At 42.3% G+C, this 22,999-nt stretch overlaps 1 protein-coding gene across 4 annotated transcripts in view; it reads right to left on the bottom strand.

Annotated features, from left to right (window-relative positions):
- Sgf29 (SAGA-associated factor 29) overlaps positions 1–8,295 on the bottom strand; it is a 57,848-nt gene extending 49,553 nt beyond the window's left edge. Inside the window, exons 1-2 of one of the 4 annotated variants that reach the window (XM_053780070.2) lie at positions 8,195–8,295; positions 6,208–6,348 (exon numbers count right to left, since the gene is read on the bottom strand). In XM_053780070.2, the coding sequence (XP_053636045.1) occupies positions 6,208–6,235 (28 nt within the window). In that variant the 5' untranslated portion in view covers positions 6,236–6,348; positions 8,195–8,295. Of the gene's footprint in view, positions 1–5,453; positions 5,616–6,207; positions 6,349–8,113 lie in introns of those variants that run through there. The other 3 variants (XM_053780069.2, XM_053780071.2, XM_053780072.1) reach the window with 3 other exon arrangements.
- Between the last annotated feature and the right edge of the window lie 14,704 nt (positions 8,296–22,999).

Below are 22,999 nucleotides of genomic sequence, written 5' to 3'. Positions count from 1 at the left end.
AATAATAAGTGGAACCTCGGTATGCGACCTTAATTCATTTCAGAAGGCTGTTCGAGTGCCGCTCCGTTTGAGTATCAAACAAGTTCTTCCCAACCAATTTTCTGTTTGGTTGGCTGTTATCACTAATCTTCGTAGGCCCCCTGGTGACTTATTTATACAAATACGTAATACAGAAAAAGCACCAAAAAATGTGAAGAAACGCGAAATAGTTTACAGCAAAGTTCTGGCAGGTCGTATTTGTTTGGTCGAGTGGTGAGCTTTGTTCGAGTAGGGAGATGGTGAATAATAATAATAATAATAATAATAATAATAATAATAATAATAATAATAATAATAATAATAATAATAATAATAATAATAATTGCTCTGGAGCACTTTAAATGTCAGCTACCAAACCTGTACAAAATATATATGTAATTTAAGCTGCTCCAGAGAGATTATTATTTATTATTTTTATGATTATTATTATTATTAGTATTACCATCGACATACCTTGTTCACTGAGTTTAATCATTTGGGCTCTCCAACGAGTCAGCATTTTATGCCATACAAGAACTTGGGTCATGGAAATGAGCAGCACAGCATCTCAGCGTCAAGCATCTTAATCTCCTTCCTACAGCCGCTCAGTATACTAGCTTTTACTGTCTCCAAGACTACATATTTCTACAAATTTGTACTTTATTGTCCACCTGAAGGAAGTGCCAAGAAACAAAGGAAGGCTCTTGATCTTGAGGTGAAAATGAAGAGTATAAACGAGTATGAAGCTGGTACAAAAGTGTAAGTGATAGCCGATGACTTGAAGTTGGATCATTCTACCATTTCAACTATCTTGAAGGAAAAAGATAGAGTGAAAGAGAGTGTGATAGCATTGACAGGATTTCAAGCAATAATAACTAGGCATGTAGACAGCCTGTACTGTCTGCACAGACAGCCCATGCTGTCTGCCAGCTTAGTTCATATTTCGCGCCACTCAGGTGCTGCCCTCTGTAGCCAGGCCTCTAGGTAGGCACGCCAGCCTGCCAGCCCATGCCTCTCTCTCACTGACACAGTGGCCTAGCAGGAAGACACAGTACTCCCAGCTCTCTCTCGTGGGATGGCCCTGCCCGGGCCATGGGCACACACAACATAAGCTCGTTATAAATGGTGACAGCGGTGCTTGCAGCAGTTGTGTTTGCCTGGAGAGAGGGAGGAAGAGGTATGAAGTCATCTTCACTTCATCATCCCATACAAGAAGCATCCGTCTCTCAACGAGTTATCCTGATGTCGTGTCTGCACTTTTGAGCATCCAGACACAGGTACTAGCAGGATCCAGCCGAAATTTGTCGAAAGTCTTCGAGAATTGTGAGTGGCGTCACAGTGACCCCACGCTACAGCGTCCCATGCTACAGTGTCCCACGCTGTTTCTCAAGTCACGTGTTCAGCATCACTTGTATGTTGCTGTTGTTGTTCAGCTCAGCACAGCTGTTTCAGCAAGCCAGAGGTGAGTTTTGTGGTGATTTCTGCGTCCAGTGTGAGCTTCTCCACATGTTTGTGGGTGGAGGAGGAGGAATGGCTAGATGCTCGCCCTGCCATACACTCACCCACGCTCCTCGCCACCACACTACCATACACTCACCACTGCCCACTCCCTCTGCTGTGTTTTCTGCTGTTTTTCGTGTGAATTCTTTGCCAGTGCTGTGTACCCGAGTGCCCAAGGCCACTCGAAGCTACGTGGACCAGCATGCCACGTAGATCATGACGCACGTAGATCACGACGTCACGTGGGTGTGGGCGATGTCACGTGAATCTACCAGCCACGTGAGTTACCAGATGTCCCAAGGCCACATGCTGTGGTCTGCTGCCCGCATCACACTGACGTCACCCACGATGCTCCCCGACTTCATGACATCACGATGTCTGCCTGACGTCACCTCGAGATGTCTGCTGACGTCACCTCGAGATGTCCGCTGACGTCACCTCACGATGTCTGCCTGACGTCACCTCGAGATGTCTGCTGACGTCACCTCGAGATGTCTGCAGACGTCACCTCGAGATGTCTGCTGACGTCACCTCGAGATGTCTGCTGACATCACCTCGAGATGTCTGCTGACGTCACCTCGAGATGTCTGCTGACGTCACCTCGAGATGTCTGCTGACGTCACCTCACGATGTCTGCCTGACGTCACCTCGAGATGTCTGCTGACGTCACCTCGAGATGTCTGCTAACGTCACAGTGCTGCTGACGTCACCTCGCGACATCACGCCTGACATCACATGATGTCACCATCGAGTGTTCTAGTAATTATTTTAGTATTGTCGAGAAGATTGAGAGAAAATATATGTCGTGTGTTAATTAATTCCTCTTAGTCAGTGTTCTCACATTTTAGTATATGTCTTAGTGTCAGTTTTGTGCACAGAAAAGCATCATTTGCTAGTTAAGCCATGTTGTACCGTATGTACAGCGGTGTGTTTTTAAAGTTTCCGTGTGTCCAGTGAGGTCTGAGCCAGACCTGAGTGGCACCACTGTGCTAAGTCACCCGTGTGACCAGTGTGTTTGACAGCTGATTACTCAGCCCTGAGCGTACGAGCCCTCTTGTACAGAAAGCTTTTATGCTCGTCGCTCGTGATGTTCTGCAGAATCGTACCTGCTACGATTCCCATCGAGATTTGTTTCACTTCACCTCCAGACCTTCAGAGTGCAGTTATATGTAGAGAAACAAGTCTGGGGACGCTTAGGCTAACCTCTGCTATAACTCCAACTGTCGAGAGAATGACACGCTGTGTCAGCCTCGTGTCACAAGCTTCAGTGAGCAGCCTGCACAAAGATGATGTCACTTTGACTGCTAGCTCGCTCACTGCAGTCTGGTGTATGATGTTACAACTCCCAGATGTTTCGCCCAGTCGTCTCTGCCACGACTCGCTCCACAACTCGCTCCACTCTCGCCGGCAGTGACAGCCCAGCGACAGTACCAGTCGAGAAGTGTCCTCCTGAGTCGCTTGCCAGAAGTCCTGCCCAGTTGCCGAGTTTTGTCGACGCCTCACTCAAGGGCACCAGCATGTCGTGCCCCAGGTTGAGTGAAAACCTGCAGCGACTCCTACGATGTCTGCCTCACCGTTCCAGAGGAGACCGTAACATGTTACGTCACAGCTCAGCCGCAGCGATGTCTCCTGTGTTGCAGTATATGTCCAGACGCAGGAAGGCGTGCAGTGATGCCCTTCGACACTCACTGCCTATGACCACGATGTTTAGCACACCCCACATGTTTTTTTCTTCCCTCCCTGTAGGAAGTTTTTTTTCCATGTCCATATGTATATATATGTTTTTATTTTGTGTTCTGTGCCCTGTTCCTACGAGAGAGAGACAGAGTTTCTTTTACTACCAGTATTGTCGCGTCGGGACGACGCGCGGTAGGTGGCCGAGCGTATGTAGACAGCCTGTACTGTCTGCACAGACAGCCCATGCTGTCTGCCAGCTTAGTTCATATTTCGCGCCACTCAAGTGCTGCCACCTATAGGCCTTGCCACTTCAGTATGCCCAGACTTGCCTCCCTCTAACTGACACAGCGGCCTAGCAGGAAGACACAGTACTCCCAGCTCTCTCTCGTGGGATGGCCCTGCCCGGGCCATGGGCACAACACACAAGCCTGTGTACCCACAACGACTTAACAATAAAGTAAGAAGCCTCCGAAGACGTATCATTTAACACCCGCTACCAGAATACCAAACAAGCTCGTTATAGGCAGCAGAAAGGCCTCATTCATGAAACAGAGACATTACTGGTGATTTGGTTTGACGATCGGATACAAAAAAGAATGCCGATGAGCCTTTTAAGTATTCAAGGCAAGGCACACAGTATCTTTGAGACTTTGAAGGCATGTGAAGGTGAGGAATCAACAAAAGCATTTACGGCAAGCCATGGACAGTTTCAACGGCTTAGTCGGAGATTCAACTTGCATAATAGGAGTATCAGTGGTGAGGCAGCAAGCACAGAGACAGAAGCAGCGTAAAGATTTGTTGACCAGTTCGATAAAATCACGAAGAAAGGTGGATACCGTCCAGAACAGATCTTTAATGTGAATGAAACTGGACTTTTCTTTGGAAGAAAATGCCCAAAAGGTCCTACATATACAAAGAACACAAAACAATGCCCAGTTTCAAGGTTTTTAAGGACTGGGTCACGTTGTTGTTGGGAGGAAATGTTGCTGGGTTGAATAAATAATGTAGAAGCATGATAAAGATGCCCAAATTAATAAAAACTGACATTATATGGAGAGGTATTGGAGAGTGGGTGGAGCTATACGAGAAGGAGAAGGCATGAGAGTCTCAGTAATTCATGGCATATCATGGCATGTGGAGATGTGTCTCACAGCAATACAAAATACTGTATACATAATTATACTATTATTATCAATAAAGGTTATCTATCATATTTATTCCAGAATAATATTAGATATAACATAAATAATGTAGAAGCATGATAAAGAGGCCCAAATTAATAAATCTGACATTATATGGAGAGGTATTGAAGGGTGGGCAGCAGGGGAGGGAAAAAAAGTGACCGTGACCATTACAGAAAACGTTATTCGTTATGAGCCTGAAAGGGTCGCTATAGAAGATCATTCTTATCTTATTCAAAGACTGAAAAAAGTGTGATTTTTTCAAAAAAAAAAAAAAAAAAAAAAATTCCCAAGTAATCAGCATGCATGCATTTCCTGGAATATCTCGAAAGTAAGTTATTGACCTATTTCACGTTGTATTACCATTAATAATAAATGGATTGCTTTTATTTTGGGTGGTGACATTTTTGAAGTGTCAGTAAAAGGCGATTCCTTGATTAGCGACAAATTCATTACCAACATGGTCTTAGGAATGGAACTCCGTCAGTAAGTGAGAAGAGGCTGTATTTATTATCATTTACTTAGAGTTTACTAATATTCTGAAGAACAAATTACTTTAAAATTCTGAAGAACAATCATGTTATTGATTAACAGAAAAAAAATTACAGTCTTTAGAATTCAAAATATTATTTTCCTAATACAGTGGTACCCCGAGTTTCGAACTGCTCCCAACTCGACCAATTATGTAAGTGTATTATTGTAAGTGCTTTTGTAAGTGTATTTTTTGGGGTCTGAAGTGGACTAATCTCATTTACATTATTCCTTATAGGAAGAAATTCACTCGGTAACGGCACTCGAACAGCCTTCTGGAACGAAGAAAGTTCGAAACTCGGGGTACCACTGTACAGTATCGAAATAGGGAAGATACTAATGACTAGATATGAGCAAAATTAGTTAATTTGTAGAAGGGCATAATAAGAGGTTTAGAATTTAGCTTACGAACAGCTCTAGAGAAAGTTTACAGTGGAATAGTATTTGAAATTCTGGGAAGGAGTATGAGAACCCTTGAGGAATCATGTTAATAATCCAAGTGATCCTACCCTCATGACCTTTCCACACCTTGTAAAGTGATCTCACCTTTGTTACAAGGCTAAATTAGAGGAATGGTTTAATCCCTCTCTGCTTGTGATAATCACAGATTGTACAAGTGATGTCACGTAGGAAATGTCAATATGGATCCTTCCTCTTTTCTTGCTGGGTGACATCACATTCAAACTGGCGTAAGCTTTTTTGGGTTACCTGAAGGAAAAGCCTGACTGTGAGAGTAGCGCTTCTGTCTCCAGACTTCAGAATGGAGGATCAAGCCTCAACCACTCCTTGTGTTCCAGGGTTTAGCACTCCATACAATAATAATATAATAATAATAATAATTATTATAATAATAATAATCAGAAGATTTTCTCACCCCCTTCCTCAAACTAACAAGTTTTCTTATGGATATTTATACCGAAAGTAATTTGATGATAATCACATGAAATGAACTCTTTACTAGTATGCATTTTTTTTTACTGAACCCTCATTTGTAGTGAAAAACCATCTATTGGATATTTACACACAGAGTGAATTCCTCAACCAGATGGCAAATCACACTTTCATCCAGAATTAGCAGAACGTCTCATGCAGTCACTGGGAGAAGAAAAATCTAAGCAAGCTGCACATATAAGGAGAAAGAAGCAGCTAACCTTGGAAGAGACTGTTTCCAGGGGCATTAACTGTATAGCAGGTAAATAAGTTACAGCAAAATATAGTGCATGATAGTAAAATATCCTAAACTACCACAGATAAAAATTAAATAAAACAAATGAATTTTACTATAAAAAAATAACACCACCTAAATTTTTGTCTTTTCCTTTTCCCATCTTCAAGTCTGTTGATCAGCAAATGACTCAATGGCCCCCAGCTGACGGCGAGCAATGGCCACACCAGCTATTATTGTGTATGTCCACGAGATGATCACTAATGCCAGTAACACCTGGAATGGTTTGTGAAGTGTAAATAAATCTGATTGCTTCTGCATAACAAATAAAATACTGACACCTGACCAGGGCTACTAAACAGTCCTGGATATTAAGATGAAGGTGTAGAGAAAGCTTTTATTTTGACAATGTTTTGCTCCGTGTAGAGCTTTAAACTTGATAAAGCTCTACATAAATTTAAACACTGCCATAAAAAAATACTTTCTCTGCATTTGTCTTTTCTTCATTACTGTCAGCAACGCGCCTTATTATGCAATCCTAGGGACATCTATTCCATTAAATATCTCCGGGTTCAAAGTTAACTGAAATCATATTACAGGTATTGGTAAAAGTCCACTTTCCAGCACATGGGGCTACCAGCCTTTTTGGTGGAAAGTTATATTACATAACAAAAGAATTTATTGGGTAAATTAACTTATGCTGATTTTACAGTATGTACTATTTATATTCTCATTCTTGAATGAAGTAAGAGTCACTTTACCCATTGAGTTTTCATTTACCCCTAGCGCTGAGTGTGATCCAAAAAGTCATAAAAAGAAATGCTCGAGTTTATGTTAAAATGAAAAGCATTTTATTTTAAAAGAAGCTTTTCACTTTTATTTTAAAATTATTTCTCCTGATAGTGAAAATGGTAAGGATTATCAGCAAGCATAAAAGCAAATAGCAACAATTACAGTCAACCCTTCAAATTCATTGATTTTGATTATTCAGTGGTTTCCTGTAAATAATTTCAACTAGTACGTACTAGCAAATGAAAGATTGACCCTCCATCACTTGCTGCAATGAATGACCCACACTGGTGTAACCTTCATATATATATGTTAATAATGTAGATTATTACTAGATGCTTAATGAATCAGCAGCCATATGCCAAACAGTTTGCTCAAGACTACTGCCGGGGCATTTGGGTAGCAATCAGTTTATAGGTCAGGCTAGGTAACAAAGGATATAAAACATATTTAACCATAAATATGCTAAATGAAAAGAAACAGTTGAGACACATCTGGTAGAGTAATTAAATAGTTGGTAATGTTTAGGCAACCTGCTGCTCATCAACAGCCTACTACATGTGCCTCTACTTTCTTAATCAGCCTCCTGTGTGGAACGTTATCTAAAGTGTTACTGAAGTCTATATACACCATATCCCAGTAGAAATACAATAAAATAATGAATATTTAAAAATTAACCACTCTTAACCTGTCTAGATTTAAGTAGTCTTTAAGTATTAGGATTAGTCTGCCTGAAATGCCCCGGCATGATAGTGACTTTCTTTTTACCTAACAAATTATAAAATGTGATCACACAGTGTAACCTTGCAAAGAAATCAATTTTCTTTGTCTTTGTCTTTATCTTGGTCTATTGCCTCGAATAACTTAGTGAAAAACTTTAATACATCCTTTCCAGTTATATCAGTAATTATTGCTTTCATCAGCTTTCCCATAAATGAGGTTCGGCTGATTGGTTTATTATTTGAACTGGCAAATCTGGTGGGCAGTTATTGTTATTATAATAAAAAAGAAGCGCTAAGCTACAAGGGCTATACAGCGCTGCTCTGGTGGGCAGTGTCCATAATGGCAACCCAATGTTGCATAATTATCTCTTTTACATATCTGATGGTATCTGACACCTTGTTTGTAAGAAATACATCATGTTTCTAACTATCTAGTGGCATTTGTGCTTTCCTTCACTCTTGAAGGGAATCATGTATACTAGCACAGCTTCATTTACAGCTAACGCATCATATTAAAGCACAAAACTTACAATATTTATAATAAGAGTTGATGTCTTCGTTGTGTATAAGACTCCAAAAATCATGAAGACTAATTTTTTATACGTAATTACTTATTTTTCTAGAAGAAATCTTGGGGGCAAAGTCAGTTGCTGTTGTTGTTGGGTTTTGAGGGCCACCGAAGCTTACATTTGTTTGGCTCTTCTCAGTTTCTGGGGAAGACAAAGCTGACAGGAAATTGGGAATTCAAATTCAAATTCAAAGTTTATTCTCTATAAAGATTACAATGTTGAATTTACAGAATTTGGTTGTTGTGTGGTTTACATGTAGTTAAATAATGATTACAGAGTGTACCACTAGAACGCCTAGCATGGCTAGGCATTTCGGGCAGACTTTAGTTAGTTAGTTTAATATGTTTATTATGCACCCCATACCCATCCTGTGGGCGGTAGTCAAAAGATTACAGAGGTACATAATTGGTCCAGGGACTGGACTCCAAAGTTTTGATAGCTGAGCAAGTTACAGAGGTAATGAACTCACAATTTACAAAGGTAATGAACTCACAATTTACAAAGGTAATGAACTCACAATTTACAAAGGTAATGAACTCCAGGTAAGTCTGGTCACAATCATGACAAGTTACAAAGGTATTTACAGATTACAGAGGTACGTAATGGGTCCAGGGACTGGGCCCCCAAAGTTTTGATAGCTGAACTAGGTACAAAGGTAATGAGCTCACAAGTTACAAAGGTAATGAATTCTGTAGAATGGTTACTTACGTTTATACATGGCTACAATCATGAACAAATTATAGAGTAATGAGCAATTCACACTTCCACACCCGGTCACAACTGTAATGAGTTATTGGTGCAAATATTGATTGTTGAGTCACACACACCACACACACACACACACACACACACACACACACACACACACACACACACACACACACACACACACACACACACACACACACACACACACACACACACACACACACTTTAGTTTAATAACTTTATTATGCACCCCATACCCATCCTGTGGGCGGTAGTCAAAAGATTACAAAGGTACATAATGGGTCCAGTGACTGGACCCCAAAGTTATGATAGCTGAACTAGTTACAAAGGTAATGAACTCAGTTTAATTCTTTATTTTAAAATATTACAAATTATGAGGTAAGTTGGTATTATGGCTAAGTGACTAAATACTAGTTTGTGAGTTTAGCAATGTGAATGCTTTTGTTTTGGCACAGTACATAGTTTCAGTATTGGAGTATCACAGGATTCATTATTTTAAGATTGAGATTAATATTTCTGTTTATGGTCAAATGGGTGAGTGAGTGTAAGTGTGAACCACCAGGTGGTATTCGTGTAGTTAGTTGATGGGGTGTATCAGGGAGATAAGATGTTTTCTAATGGTAGTTTTGAAGGTGATGAATGTGTCTACAGTTCTAGAGTTCTCAGGTAGGGTGTTCCAGATTTTAGGGCCTTTGACATACATTGAATTTTTGTAAAGGTTTAGTCGGACACGGGGAATGTCGTAGAGATGTTTGTGTCTGGTGTTATGCCTGTGGGTTCTGTCACAACTATCAAGAAAGCGTTTTAGGTCAAGCTTGATATTGGAGTTTAAGGTCCTGTAGATGTAGATTGCACAGTAGTAAGTGTGGATGTACTGAACAGGGAGTAAGTTTAGATCTATGAAGAGTGGGGGGGGGGTGTTGCCAGGGATGGGATTTAGTGATTATTCTTACTGCAGCTTTTTGTTGGGTTATTATTGGCTTTAGGTGTGTTGCTGCAGTTGATCCCCAAGCACAAATAGCATAGGTGAGGTATGGATAAATAAGTGAGTGGTATAGTGTGAGAAGGGCATTTTGCGGCACGTAGTATCGTATCTTGGAGAGGATCCCAACCGTTTTCGATACTTTTTTGGTTATGTGTTGGATATGGGTGCTGAAATTCAGGTTGTTGTCAAGGTATAGGCCTAGGAATTTGCCCTCATTATGTCTGGTAATTAGAGTGTTGTCGATCTTAATGTTAATTTGTGCATCTCCTGCTCTGCTACCAAACATAATATAGTAGGTTTTGTCAGTGTTAAGCGTAAGTTTATTGGCTGTCATCCAAGTCGATATTTTGATCAGCTCCTCGTTAACAATGGTGTTGAGGGTGGCAAGATTAGGGTGAGAGATGACATAAGTCGTGTCGTCAGCAAAGAGAATGGGTTTCAGGTATTGGGATACGTCTGGAAGATCATTGATGTATATGAGGAAGAGCAGGGGACCAAGGACACTTCCCTGCGAACTCCAGTATCAAGTGGCCGTGTTGTTGATGTTGTGTCTTTAATGGTGACATGGTGACATACTGATACCTATTAGTAAGGTAAGATTTGAAATAAGCAAGCGCATGGCCTCTTATACCGTAATGGTCAAGTTTGTGGAGTAGGATGTCGTGGTCTACTGTGTCAAAAGCTTTTCTTAGGTCAATAAAAATTCCTAGTGGATATTCCTTATTTTCCAATGCTGTGTAAAGCAGATCTAGCATTTTTATGATTGCATCATTAGTGCTTTTATTTTTCCTGAATCCAAATTGGCAGGGGTTGAGTATGTTTTGTGCTGTTATAAATGAATATAGTCTCCTGTGCACGAGTTTCTCAAAGATTTTGGATAGCAATGGTAAGTTTGATATTGGCCTATATGTAGTTGTTTAAGTCTGTAGGGTCACCACCTTTATGTATTGGTGTAACCCTTGCCATCTTGAGTGGTTTCGGGAAGGTGCTAGTTTCTAGTGACTTGTTAAAAAGTAATGAAATAGCATGCGAAAGAATATGGGCCGCTCGCTTGTACAGTAATGGTGGGACATTAGACAGATTCCCTGAGTTGTTTTTAAGTGACTTTATAATCTCGGTGACTTCCGAGGGCTCAGTTGGTGCAAGATAGAAGGAATTTGGGAAATTTCCATCTAGGTAGTCCCCGGCATGGGCATTGGTATGTGGGATTTTATTGGCGAGATTAGATCCTATGGTTGAGAAGAAGTCGTTTATCTTGTTAGCTGTGTCAGTGGGATGTAGTGGTGTTTCATTAGGTTTAGTTAGGACAATATTCTTGTTTTTTTTCAGTTTGTGGGTCCCTAGAATCTGAGAGAGTGTTTTCCAGGTCTTTTTTATATCTCCTCTTGTGTCTGTGAATTTACTGGAGATGTATAGTTGTTTGGCTTTCTTTATTACTTTGGTGAGAACTGATGAATAGTGTTTAAGAATATCTTTGTGTATTAAGCCCTGTCTATATTGCTTTTCATATTGGTGTTTCTTGTCAATGGATTTCAGAATGGTGCTTGTTAGCCATGGGCAACCAAGCCGTTTGTTTGTGATCTGTTTCGTTTTTATAGGACAATGTTTGTTGTATAGTCTAAGTAATTTGTTAAGAAAAATGTCTGTCCAGTCATCAATACCATTGGCCTTGGAGAATTCTGTAGGCCAGTCAACAATCTCTAGGTCAGCTGTGAACTTCCTTATTGAGGCCTCGTCATGGAGTCTAAATGAGACTTTGTTGTATTCAAGTGGTGGTTTACTAATGTTTGTCAGGAGGAAGGTAGGGTAGTGGTCTGTAGTGCTATCTGTGATTATCCCTGATTTAAGGGGGGCTAGTATATTGGTCCATATGTGGTCTATTATGGTTGCACTTGTCTCAGTGAGCCTGGTTGGTTTAGTTATTGTTGGTATGAGAAGTGTGTTGTTCATATTGTTGATGAAATCAGTTACAGGCTGATCATCTAGTAAGCCAAGGTTGATGTTGAAGTCTCCAGCTAAGAGAAGGTGGTGCTTATTCATTTGTCTGTTTGTTATTAGTGACTTTCATTTCTCACTGAAATTTGGGATGTTTGTGTGAGGTATCCGGTAAATGGCACCGATTGTTATAGGTGTCTTAAGGTTTTTTACAGTAAAATTAGCAAAAATGTATTCCCCATATTCATCACTAAAGCAAGTGGTGCTAATACAAGATAATTGGTTAGAGTAATAGATTGCAATACCACCCCCAACTTGGTTTGGTCTGCAGTTGTGAATTGCTGTGTATCCTGGTAGAGGGTAGTAGATATCTATTGTGTCCTGCTTAAGCCAGGTCTCAGTAAGAATAATGCAGGAGAAGAGTGTCTTTAGTGATTCAAGGAGTGCCAGGAGGTCATCATAGTGTTTGCTTAAGGACCTGATGTTGTAGTTAAGTACTGATAGACTTTTAGCATTGTTTAGGATAGTGCTGGCTTGTGATGCTGTGTAATAAAGGCAGTTACTTTCCAATAGGTTTTGATTGGGTGTCAGATTATGGAGGTTTAGATCAGGGTCAACGTGATCAATCATCTTCTAGGTTTAAATTATGGTTATTTATATCCTGAGTTGTGTGTTGAGTTCTAGTACTGAAGAAAAAGAATTTCGTTCGAGAAAAGAATCGAGAACATAAAGTTTTCAACCATTCACAGGCTGAGCATTGAGTGCGCAATCCACGCAAAATACCGACAGTTTAGTTTAATATGTTTATTATGCACCCCATACCCATCCTGTGGGTGGCAGTCAAGAGATTACATGGGTACATAATGGGTCCAGGGACTGGACACCAAAGTTATGAGAGCTGAACTAGTTACAAAGGTAATGAACTCCAGGTAGATCTGGTCACAATCATGGCAAGTTACAGAGGTAATGAATCAGCTTCACTCCTATACATGGTTACAATCATGAACAAGTTACAAAGTAATGAGCCACTGACACGTCCACACCTGGTCACAATCGTAATGAGTTATAAATACAAATATTAAGTGGGTCATACACCCACACAAGCGCGCGCGCGCACACATACACACACGAGGGCGCAGGCACAGACATGCACACGAGCGTACAAATATGTGCATACACACAAGTACGCACGCCCCCCCCCCCCCCCACACACAGTACTGCTTTACTTACAGCCAGCAAAGTCAGGGTATTTTTCCAGAATGGTCTGTAATATATCACTGTGGATAAAATACTTTGCCATTTCTTGAACATTTCTGAGTGAGTTGTCTTTAAATTCATTGATTTTATCGCACTCCAGTACATAATGACGCAAGGTGTGACAATAGTCCATCTGGCAAAGTTTACATTTCGTTTGGTCTACATCTGGTGGTGGTGATTAAACCTGCCAAAGATACTTGTAACCCAGCCGGAGCCGGGCAGTAGTGACATCCAAGAGTCTGCTTATTTTGTTGGATGCACCATAGACATGTACTCACCTAATTGTGGTTGCAGGGGTCGAAACTCAGCTCCTAGCTCCTGCATGATGGAATGATGATAGACGGACTGACTTGTGTCAATCTCCCTAAGTCTTAAGTCAATAAAGTTCAATTGAAGTTCTTTTCGTATTAACCGGCAAAAACTAGACTTACTCAACTGAGTCAGTAACAGGCATTTCTAAGCCCTTAGAAATCTGCTGAGGGGAAAAAAAAAACAGCTATGATAAGGACAAACATCCGAACAGTGTATGGGGAAATTTCTCACCGATGCTCAGGACAGAGTAGAACGAATCGTCTGTTCAAACATATGATCAATGTCAAGTAAGACATTTCACCTCTCCGTGGGAAATTACTTTATACCAAACCAATATCCCTCATTTCACCCCCCCTACCAAAAAAAATCTTAAATCACAATCAAAGATTTTCCTTGAAGCCAAACAGGATGCCTTAAGCTGTATTGATACCTAAGTCACACAACACACTCACAAATTATGTTGATGATTCTGTTCACCAATCCACTACTGCAGCTGGTAGTGCTGTTATTGTAATACTGAATGATGGCTCTCCTATAGAAATTGAAGCACGGATCAATAACTGGGCCTCTACCTTTCAAATGTGTCCATATATAAATACATTAGTGAGAGGGGTTGGATTTGAGTGGGACTTGCATATGAGTTGATAGAGTTATCAGAGCTTATTTCTTGGATGGCATTGAAAATTGGGTTGATCAAATGTTTTGTTAGCGGGATGGATTGTGAAGGACCTGCCTAGTATGGGCCAACAGGCCTGTTGCAGTGTTCCTCTCCACTTATCCACATTAAACTTCATCTGCCATTTTTCAGAACAAGACATTAATTTGTCCAAATCCTCATGGAGTTCATTGCTATCCTCCTCAGAATGAATCATACGGCCTATCTTTGTATCATCAGCAAATTTGCTCATGTCACTCGTAATCCTTTCATCAAGGTCATTAATGTAAATTATGAACAAGAGAGGGCCTAAAACTGATCCTTATGGAACGCCACTAGTGACTAATCCCCATTCAGATTTGACCCCATTAATCGAAACTCTTTGCTTTCTATTGGTAAGCCACGCCTCTATCCATGCTATAATTTTACCTACTATACCATGAGCTGCCACTTTGCTTTAGTCTCTTGTGAGGTACTCTATCGAAGGCTTTACTAAAATCCAAATAAACAATATCATATTCTTTATCACTGTCTGCTTCAAATGTTCTATTGAACGTGATGAAATTAAGACACATGTGCAACATCTGGGTATCTTTATTGTAGACGTTTCGCCACCCAGTGGCTTTATCAATACAAATTCCAGGACATAACTTGAAGACAGTAGGACTATATACAGAAGATAGGTAATCAGTCCCTCAACCTAGGAGTAGAAGATTGAGACACTTATGCAGCATATGGGAATCTTTATTCAGGAAACGTTTCGCCACACAGTGGCTTCATCAGTCCAATACAAAGAGGAAGGCGTAAGGAGAGGAGGAGAATGAGGTAATCAGTCCCTCAACCTGGAGTCGATGTGTTCAGTCCATCAATCTTGTAGAATGTACAGCATAGGGCCGTAGACGTGGCTTATATACTGTAGTGAGGTGACGTGAAGCAGATGGAGGCGGGGTCATAGTGGTATCATCCACTAGTCGAAGTAGGTCTTCGTCCAAAGGTTGAACAAGTGTTGAAGAATTCTTTGTAACAAGACCCCATGATGCTGCCGTGACTGACAGTTGTGATGAATGGTTTGAAAAAACCGACAAGTTGAAGATTGAGACACTTATGCAGCATATGGGAATCTTTATTCAGGAAACGTTTCGCCACACAGTGGCTTCATCAGTCCAATACAAAGAGGAAGGCGTAAGGAGAGGAGGAGAATGAGGTAATCAGTCCCTCAACCTGGAGTCGATGTGTTCAGTCCATCAATCTTGTAGAATGTACAGCATAGGGCCGTAGACGTGGCTTATATACTGTAGTGAGGTGACGTGAAGCAGATGGAGGCGGGGTCATAGTGGTATCATCCACTAGTCGAAGTAGGTCTTCGTCCAAAGGTTGAACAAGTGTTGAAGAATTCTTTGTAACAAGACCCCATGATGCTGCCGTGTCTGACAGTTGTGATGAATGGTTTGAAAAAACCGACAAGTTGAAGATTGAGACACTTATGCAGCATATGGGAATCTTTATTCAGGAAACGTTTCGCCACACAGTGGCTTCATCAGTCCAATACAAAGAGGAAGGCGTAAGGAGAGGAGGAGAATGAGGTAATCAGTCCCTCAACCTGGAGTCGATGTGTTCAGTCCATCAATCTTGTAGAATGTACAGCATAGGGCCGTAGACGTGGCTTATATACTGTAGTGAGGTGACGTGAAGCAGATGGAGGCGGGGTCATAGTGGTATCATCCACTAGTCGAAGTAGGTCTTCGTCCAAAGGTTGAACAAGTGTTGAAGAATTCTTTGTAACAAGACCCCATGATGCTGCCGTGTCAGACAGTTGTGATGAATGGTTTGAAAAAACCGACAAGTTGAAGATTGAGACACCTATGCAGCATATGGGAATCTTTATTCAGGAAACGTTTCGCCACACAGTGGCTTCATCAGTCCAATACAAAGAGGAAGGCGTAAGGAGAGGAGGAGAATGAGGTAATCAGTCCCTCAACCTGGAGTCGATGTGTTCAGTCCATCAATCTTGTAGCATATGGGAATAAAGATTCCCATATGCTGCATAAGTGTCTCAATCTTCAACTTGTCGGTTTTTTCAAACCATTCATCACAACTGTCAGACACGGCAGCATCATGGGGTCTTGTTACAAAGAATTCTTCAACACTTGTTCAACCTTTGGACGAAGACCTACTTCGACTAGTGGATGATACCACTATGACCCCGCCTCCATCTGCTTCACGTCACCTCACTACAGTATATAAGCCACGTCTATGGCCCTATGCTGTACATTCTACAAGATTGATGGACTGAACACATCGACTCCAGGTTGAGGGACTGATTACCTCATTCTCCTCCTCTCCTTACGCCTTCCTCTTTGTATTGGACTGATGAAGCCACTGTGTGGCGAAATGTTTCCTGAATAAAGATTCCCATATGCTGCATAAGTGTCTCAATCTTCAACTTGTCGGTTTTTTCAAACCATTCATCACAACTGTCAGACACGGCAGCATCATGGGGTCTTGTTACAAAGAATTCTTCAACACTTGTTCAACCTTTGGACGAAGACCTACTTCGACTAGTGGATGATACCACTATGACCCCGCCTCCATCTGCTTCACGTCACCTCACTACAGTATATAAGCCACGTCTACGGCCCTATGCTGTACATTCTACAAGATTGATGGACTGAACACATCGACTCCAGGTTGAGGGACTGATTACCTCATTCTCCTCCTCTCCTTACGCCTTCCTCTTTGTATTGGACTGATGAAGCCACTGTGTGGCGAAACGTTTCCTGAATAAAGATTCCCATATGCTGCATAAGTGTCTCAATCTTCAACTTGTCGGTTTTTTCAAACCATTCATCACAACCTAGGAGTAGGTGGGAAGAGCACCGTAGCCGTGGAGATTCTGAAGCAGAACAGAACAGAACAGAGGACTCACAGGTAAGGGCCCACTAGGGGAGAGGGACAAGTGGGGACAGGAGGAAGAAGATAGCTGGGGAGAGGAAAAAATCTTAAGAAGGAGGAAAAGTGTCAGGACTATACCCAACTGCTAATCAATGGAAACATAATATTCGTCAGTGTCACTCTCGGGAGTACATCATCTTGCTATGACTGGACGCGGAACAGGCACAGGTTACTGCAAAAGGCGACGCAAACGTATGTCGCAAGCACTTCTGCTCAAAACGCACAAAGACACAGCTCTATGACAATGGCACTTTTAAAATTGTTGGAGTAGTTGGGCTAATTAAGTCAGGTAGTTTATTAGTATTGAGGTGGAGGTGCCGGGTCGTACAACGTTTGAAAGAGATCTACATCATTGTAAGGATGTCTGAGAGTATCTCCTAAGTATGTAGTCCAGTGGTCATGATATGCTTCAAGTCTGTCAAGTTGTTTGTCACTGAGTGTCTTCCAGTATCTGAAGCAGAAGTAAGGAGCCTGGCGCTTATATACTAACGTCAGGTGTAGCAGACGAGGGCATAGTCACTGGTAGGCGGGATTCCCCAGTGGAAGTAGGTCCTTCCCAAAGAGATGGGTTAGTTGTAGTAGTAGTTGTCGTAGTCGTGAAGGTTATGTACATGTCCTCAGAATCAAGATTCCATGATGTTGCATTGTCTGACAAGTTGTGCAAGAATGGTATATAATACCGACAAGATGAAACTAAGACACATGTGCAACATCTGGGTATCTTTATTGTAGACGTTTCGCCATCCAGTGGCTTTATCAATACAAATTCCAGGACATAACTTGAAGACAGTAGGACAGTATTGAACGTAAGTAAATTTGTCAGGCAGGAACGACCTCTCGTGAACCCATGTTGAGATTCATTTATCAAGTTATACTCTTCAAGGTGACTTCTAATAATGTCAACTATGAAGATTGACACACTTATGCAGCATATGGGAATCTTTATTCAGGAAACGTTTCGCCACACAGTGGCTTCATCAGTCCAATACAAAGAGGAAGGCGTAAGGAAAGGAGGAGTATGAGGTAATCAGTCCCTCAGCCTGGAGTCGATGTGTTCAGTCCATCAATCTTGTAGAATGTACAGCATAGGGCCGTAGACGTGGCTTATATACTGTAGTGAGGTGACTTGAAGCAGACGGAGGCGGGATCATAGTGGTATCATCCACTAATCGAAGTAGGTCTTTGTCCAAAGGTTGAACAAGCGTTGAAGAATTCTTTGTAAGAAGATCCCATGATGCTGCAGTGTCTGACAGTTGTGATGAATGGTTTGAAAAACCGACAAGTTGAAGATTGACACACTTATGCAGCATATGGGAATCTTTGTGCAAGAAAGGTATAAAATACCGACAATATGAAAGTTAAGACACATGTGCAACATCTGGATATCTTTATTGTAGTAGACGTTTCGCCATTCAGTGGCTTTATCAATACAGATTCTAGGACATAATAGGAAGACAGTAGAACTATATACAAAAGATGAGGTAATCAGTCCCTCGGCCTTGGAGTTAGTGTTCACAGCATCGTGGTGGAGGAGAGTCTGGAGCAAAGGCAAGAAGACTGGCGCTTTTTATAGGCGTCAGTGAATGGGACGGGCAGCAGACGAGGGCGGTCACTGGTAGGCGGGATTCCCCAGTGGAAGTAGGTCCTTCCCAAAGAGATGGGTTAGTTGCAGCAGCCGTGAAGAAGGTCTTGTAGATGTCCTCTGAACCAAGATTCCATGATGTTGCAGTGTCTGACAAGTTGTGCAAGAAAGGTATAAAATACCGACAATATGAAAGTTAAGACACATGTGCAACATCTGGATATCTTTATTGTAGTAGACGTTTCGCCATTCAGTGGCTTTATCAATACAGATTCTAGGACATAATAGGAAGACAGTAGAACTATATACAAAAGATGAGGTAATCAGTCCCTCGGCCTTGGAGTTAGTGTTCACAGCATCGTGGTGGAGGAGAGTCTGGAGCAAAGGCAAGAAGACTGGCGCTTTTTATAGGCGTCAGTGAATGGGACGGGCAGCAGACGAGGGCGGTCACTGGTAGGCGGGATTCCCCAGTGGAAGTAGGTCCTTCCCAAAGAGATGGGTTAGTTGCAGCAGCCGTGAAGAAGGTCTTGTAGATGTCCTCTGAACCAAGATTCCATGATGTTGCAGTGTCTGACAAGTTGTGCAAGAAAGGTATAAAATACCGACAATATGAAAGTTAAGACACATGTGCAACATCTGGATATCTTTATTGTAGTAGACGTTTCGCCATTCAGTGGCTTTATCAATACAGATTCTAGGACATAATAGGAAGACAGTAGAACTATATACAAAAGATGAGGTAATCAGTCCCTCGGCCTTGGAGTTAGTGTTCACAGCATCGTGGTGGAGGAGAGTCTGGAGCAAAGGCACGAACGAACGAAAGTTCAGGTAAGATCCCAAATGGGATGAGCGGGGAAGACGGGACAGACGAAAAATAGTGCTGGAGAGGAGTGTTCTTAGTCGTAGAAATAGAGCCAGGGCTTAACCCAGCAGCAAAGGCGATCGTGGGACAGATATTGAAAAGAGAAATTCCGGTTCTTCTGTTGGGACTCCGGTTGGGTGAGCTGGGAGTAAGGGACTTGCGACGTTTAGAGCTAGAGAGGAGTGCAGAACTGAGTCATGTCTTAACCCAAAAAAGCTAAGGCGAACGTGGGTCAGAGAATGGTACCTGTCTTAGAAGGTACCTGTCAGCGGATCCAAGGTTATTTGTAAGTAGGGTTAGGAGCAGGATCATGCAAGGAGTAGAAAAGGTTGTGTTGGTTTGTGGGTCTGCGAATGTCTTCGTCAAGGAGAGAGGTCCAGTAGTCATGTCGTGTCTCAAGTTTGTCTATCTGTCTGTCACTGAGCCTCTTCCAGTACAGATTCAGCGCAGGGACGTCTAACTGGGCATGGAGAGACTCGCTTGTGGCGAAGTCCTCCCATCTGACATCAAGCACCCAGCGCAGCGCCTTGTTCTGGACACGCTGCAGTTTAAGTAAGTTTGTTTTTGCTGCAAGAGAGAGGGCTAGAGGAGAGTAAGTTATCAGAGGACGTATTAGGGATTTGTAGAGGTGTAGTTTGGTGCGTTGAGAGGCATGTTTCAGCTTGTAGAGGCCCGCAAGGGCCTTACTAGCTATTGCATGCCTTGAGTGAATGTGTCCGTGTAAACGAAGAAGGTAGTCAAGATTAACGCCAAGGACAGTGACAGATTGTGTGATAGGGAAGTAAGTGCGGGTGTCAGCTGTTCTGAGTTCGACAGGTAATGGAGGATCACGTTTCCTGTAGTTAAAATACGTAATGCTGGATTTTGCTGCATTGGTTTTGATCCTCCATTTTTGTTCCCAGATGGCTATCCTGTCAACCTCATTTTGTGTTTTGTGTGTGAGTGTATCTATATTGGCATGAGTGATAAGTTGTGTAATGTCGTCTGCATAGGCTAGTGTGATGGAGTTGTGGTATATAGGTGTTGGAATGTCGTTGGTGTATAAAATGTAGAGGGTAGGGGAAAGGACAGATCCCTGGGGTACTCCAGCATTTAGTGTGAAGTAGTCAGAGTAACAGCCTTGGAATTTGATTCTCATGGTACGGCCGTCTAGGAAGTTGCAGAGGAGTTTACGAGTATTGAGAGGCAGGTTGAAGTTAGTGCAGAGTTTGTACTTGAGCCCCTCGTGCCACACAGTGTCAAAAGCTTTTTCAACGTCTTTTGCAACCAGGGCTGTCCTGTTTCTTTGTTTTGTGTTTATGTGGATGTAGTTGAGAATGATGTTAATGGCATCCTGTGTGGATCTGTGTGTTCTGAAGCCAAACTGGCCATCTGAAAGTAGAGAATTATGTTCCAGGTATCTGCGAAGGCGATGATTAATGAGTTTTTCAAAGAGTTTTCCTAAAGTTTCGAGGAGGCTGATAGGGCGATAGTTTCTAGGGTCAGAGTGGTCTTTATTGGGTTTAGGAAGGAGGATAGCAGTAGCAGCTTTGAAGAGGGAAGGGAAGTATCCAGAGGCAAGGGAGGCATTGAGGAGGTTTGTGTAGGCAGTAATGATAGAGTCAGGAAGGTGTTTCAGGATAATATGGTTTAGGCCAGAGGCACCAGGAGCCTTTGGAGGAAGGTGTCTGAGGAGAGTTTTAATGTCTGTGTTGGTGAAAGGAGTGTCGAGTTCTTGGGAGGAGGTAAGAGTGTCTAGATGTATGTGGCTGTCTGGTGTTGTTTCTTGTGTGTGTGCAGTATTCCAGTGTTCTATGTTCTGAATGTGTTGAATAACGTTAGGGTGAGGTGGGTGAGGGTGGAAGATGTTCTCCCAGATGTGTTTGAAGATGTTGGTAGCAGCCTGTGGGTCTGAGATGTGTGTGTTGTTGTGGGTGATGTGTTTGAATTTGTTGGTGGGAGTAGTGCCTCTGATTTTTTTGATAAAGTTCCAGAAGGCTTTGGTGTTTTTAACACGCTGCCTGTCCGCTTGTTGTATTAGTCGTGACCAGTGATTGTTGTGGTCTTGGTCTAGGCTGTGTAAAATGTTGTTTCTAAGGTAAGTGAGATCTAATCGGACTTGATTAAATCTATGTGTGTTGTAGAGGAAGCGGTTGTGGTAGCAGATAATTAGTCTTCTTGTTCTGAGTGACGGTTTGAAGGAATAACGAGTGGTGTGAGTTTTCTTTGGTATTGCGATGTTGGCTGCTTGTGTAATGGTGTCCTGGATGAGATCGAGTTGAGTATCGATGTCAGAGATAGGTTTGTTGTTGTAGTCATAGGTGAGGTTAATATTGTCTATGTGTTGTTTGAAAGCATCCCAGTCAGCGTTCTTGTAGGAGAATGAAGGTGTGGTTGGAATGAGGATAGGGTTGGAGGAGATGTGTAAGATGACTGGGATGTGATCAGAGCCTGTAATAGGGCCAGGTGAGATGTAATGTTGAAATAGAGAGCTGGCTCGGTTTGCCAGAATGATGTCTGGTTTGCCTTGGCCCGTGTGGTTGAAGAAGGTATTGAAGTCTGGGCCAAGATGAATTAGGTGTTTATGGTTTGTGAAGTTGAGTAATTGGTGACTAAGTTGGTTGTTACTGGTGTGATGAAAGGCAGTGTGTTTGGCATTCATGTCAGCTAGTAGGTAAGTTGGTGTGTTGGTGTAGTTGAAGACTAAGGAGAGGTCGTGTATGTTGAGAGTAGTGTTTGGGCGAGCATAGGTGGTGAAAAAGATAAAGGGGCCAAGGTGGGTGTGTATTCTGACCGCAAGACAGTGTTGGTGAATAAAAGGGATTGGGAGAAATTCATGTTTTATGTTGGAATTGACAAGGATGGCAACCCCATCGTGGGGATCATAGGGGGACTGTAGTGCAGTATAACCATAATGGCGGATACATTGAGGGGCTTTGAGGCAGGTACTGTTTAGCAAAACAATATCTGGCCTCTCTGCTTCAAGGAGCTCGGCCAGTAGGTGTCTAATTGTAAAATAAGAACGTACGTTGAACTGAATCGCCTTAAACGTGATTTAATGGTTTCGTCTTAGCAAAGTTAATGTCGGGGGAGGAGTTTGGATTAAAGCCCATGATAGTGGTGCCATCAGTGGATGTGTGTTTGTAGGTGCTACGGACCCGTTTCCTGGAGGGGGAGGAAGAGATGGATCTGTTTTTATGTTCTTTGGTCTGTCCGTTAGAAGTTGGGGTAGGTTTAGGTTTGAGTGGATTTTGTCTGGAGGAGGTGGAGTTGGACCTGGATGAGGTTTTGGTTGTGGTGGAGTGGGCGAAGGTGGATGCAGAGGAAGTGGAAGTTTTGGTAAGCTGTGAGGAAGTGGAAGCTTTGGAAGGGGATGAAGTGGGTAAGGAAGTGGGGGGAGGGGTGGTCGTAGCAGTAGCAGTAGGGGTGTTGGTGGGAGGTGTAGAAGTAGTGAAGAGAGGTAGTGGAGGAGGAGAGCTGGTGGGAGTAGGAAGTGGGGGGGTGGGAGAGAGGAAGGAGGGAGAGGTTGTAGGAGGCTTGGAAGAGAAGCAGGAAGGAGGGATAATTAAAGAGGGAAGATTGTTAGCAGACAAGATTAG

The sequence above is a fragment of the Cherax quadricarinatus genome, chromosome 27 (genome assembly GCF_038502225.1).
Source record: "Cherax quadricarinatus isolate ZL_2023a chromosome 27, ASM3850222v1, whole genome shotgun sequence".
NCBI lineage: Eukaryota > Metazoa > Arthropoda > Malacostraca > Decapoda > Parastacidae > Cherax > Cherax quadricarinatus.
This window is presented reverse-complemented; position numbering and strand designations above follow the sequence as displayed.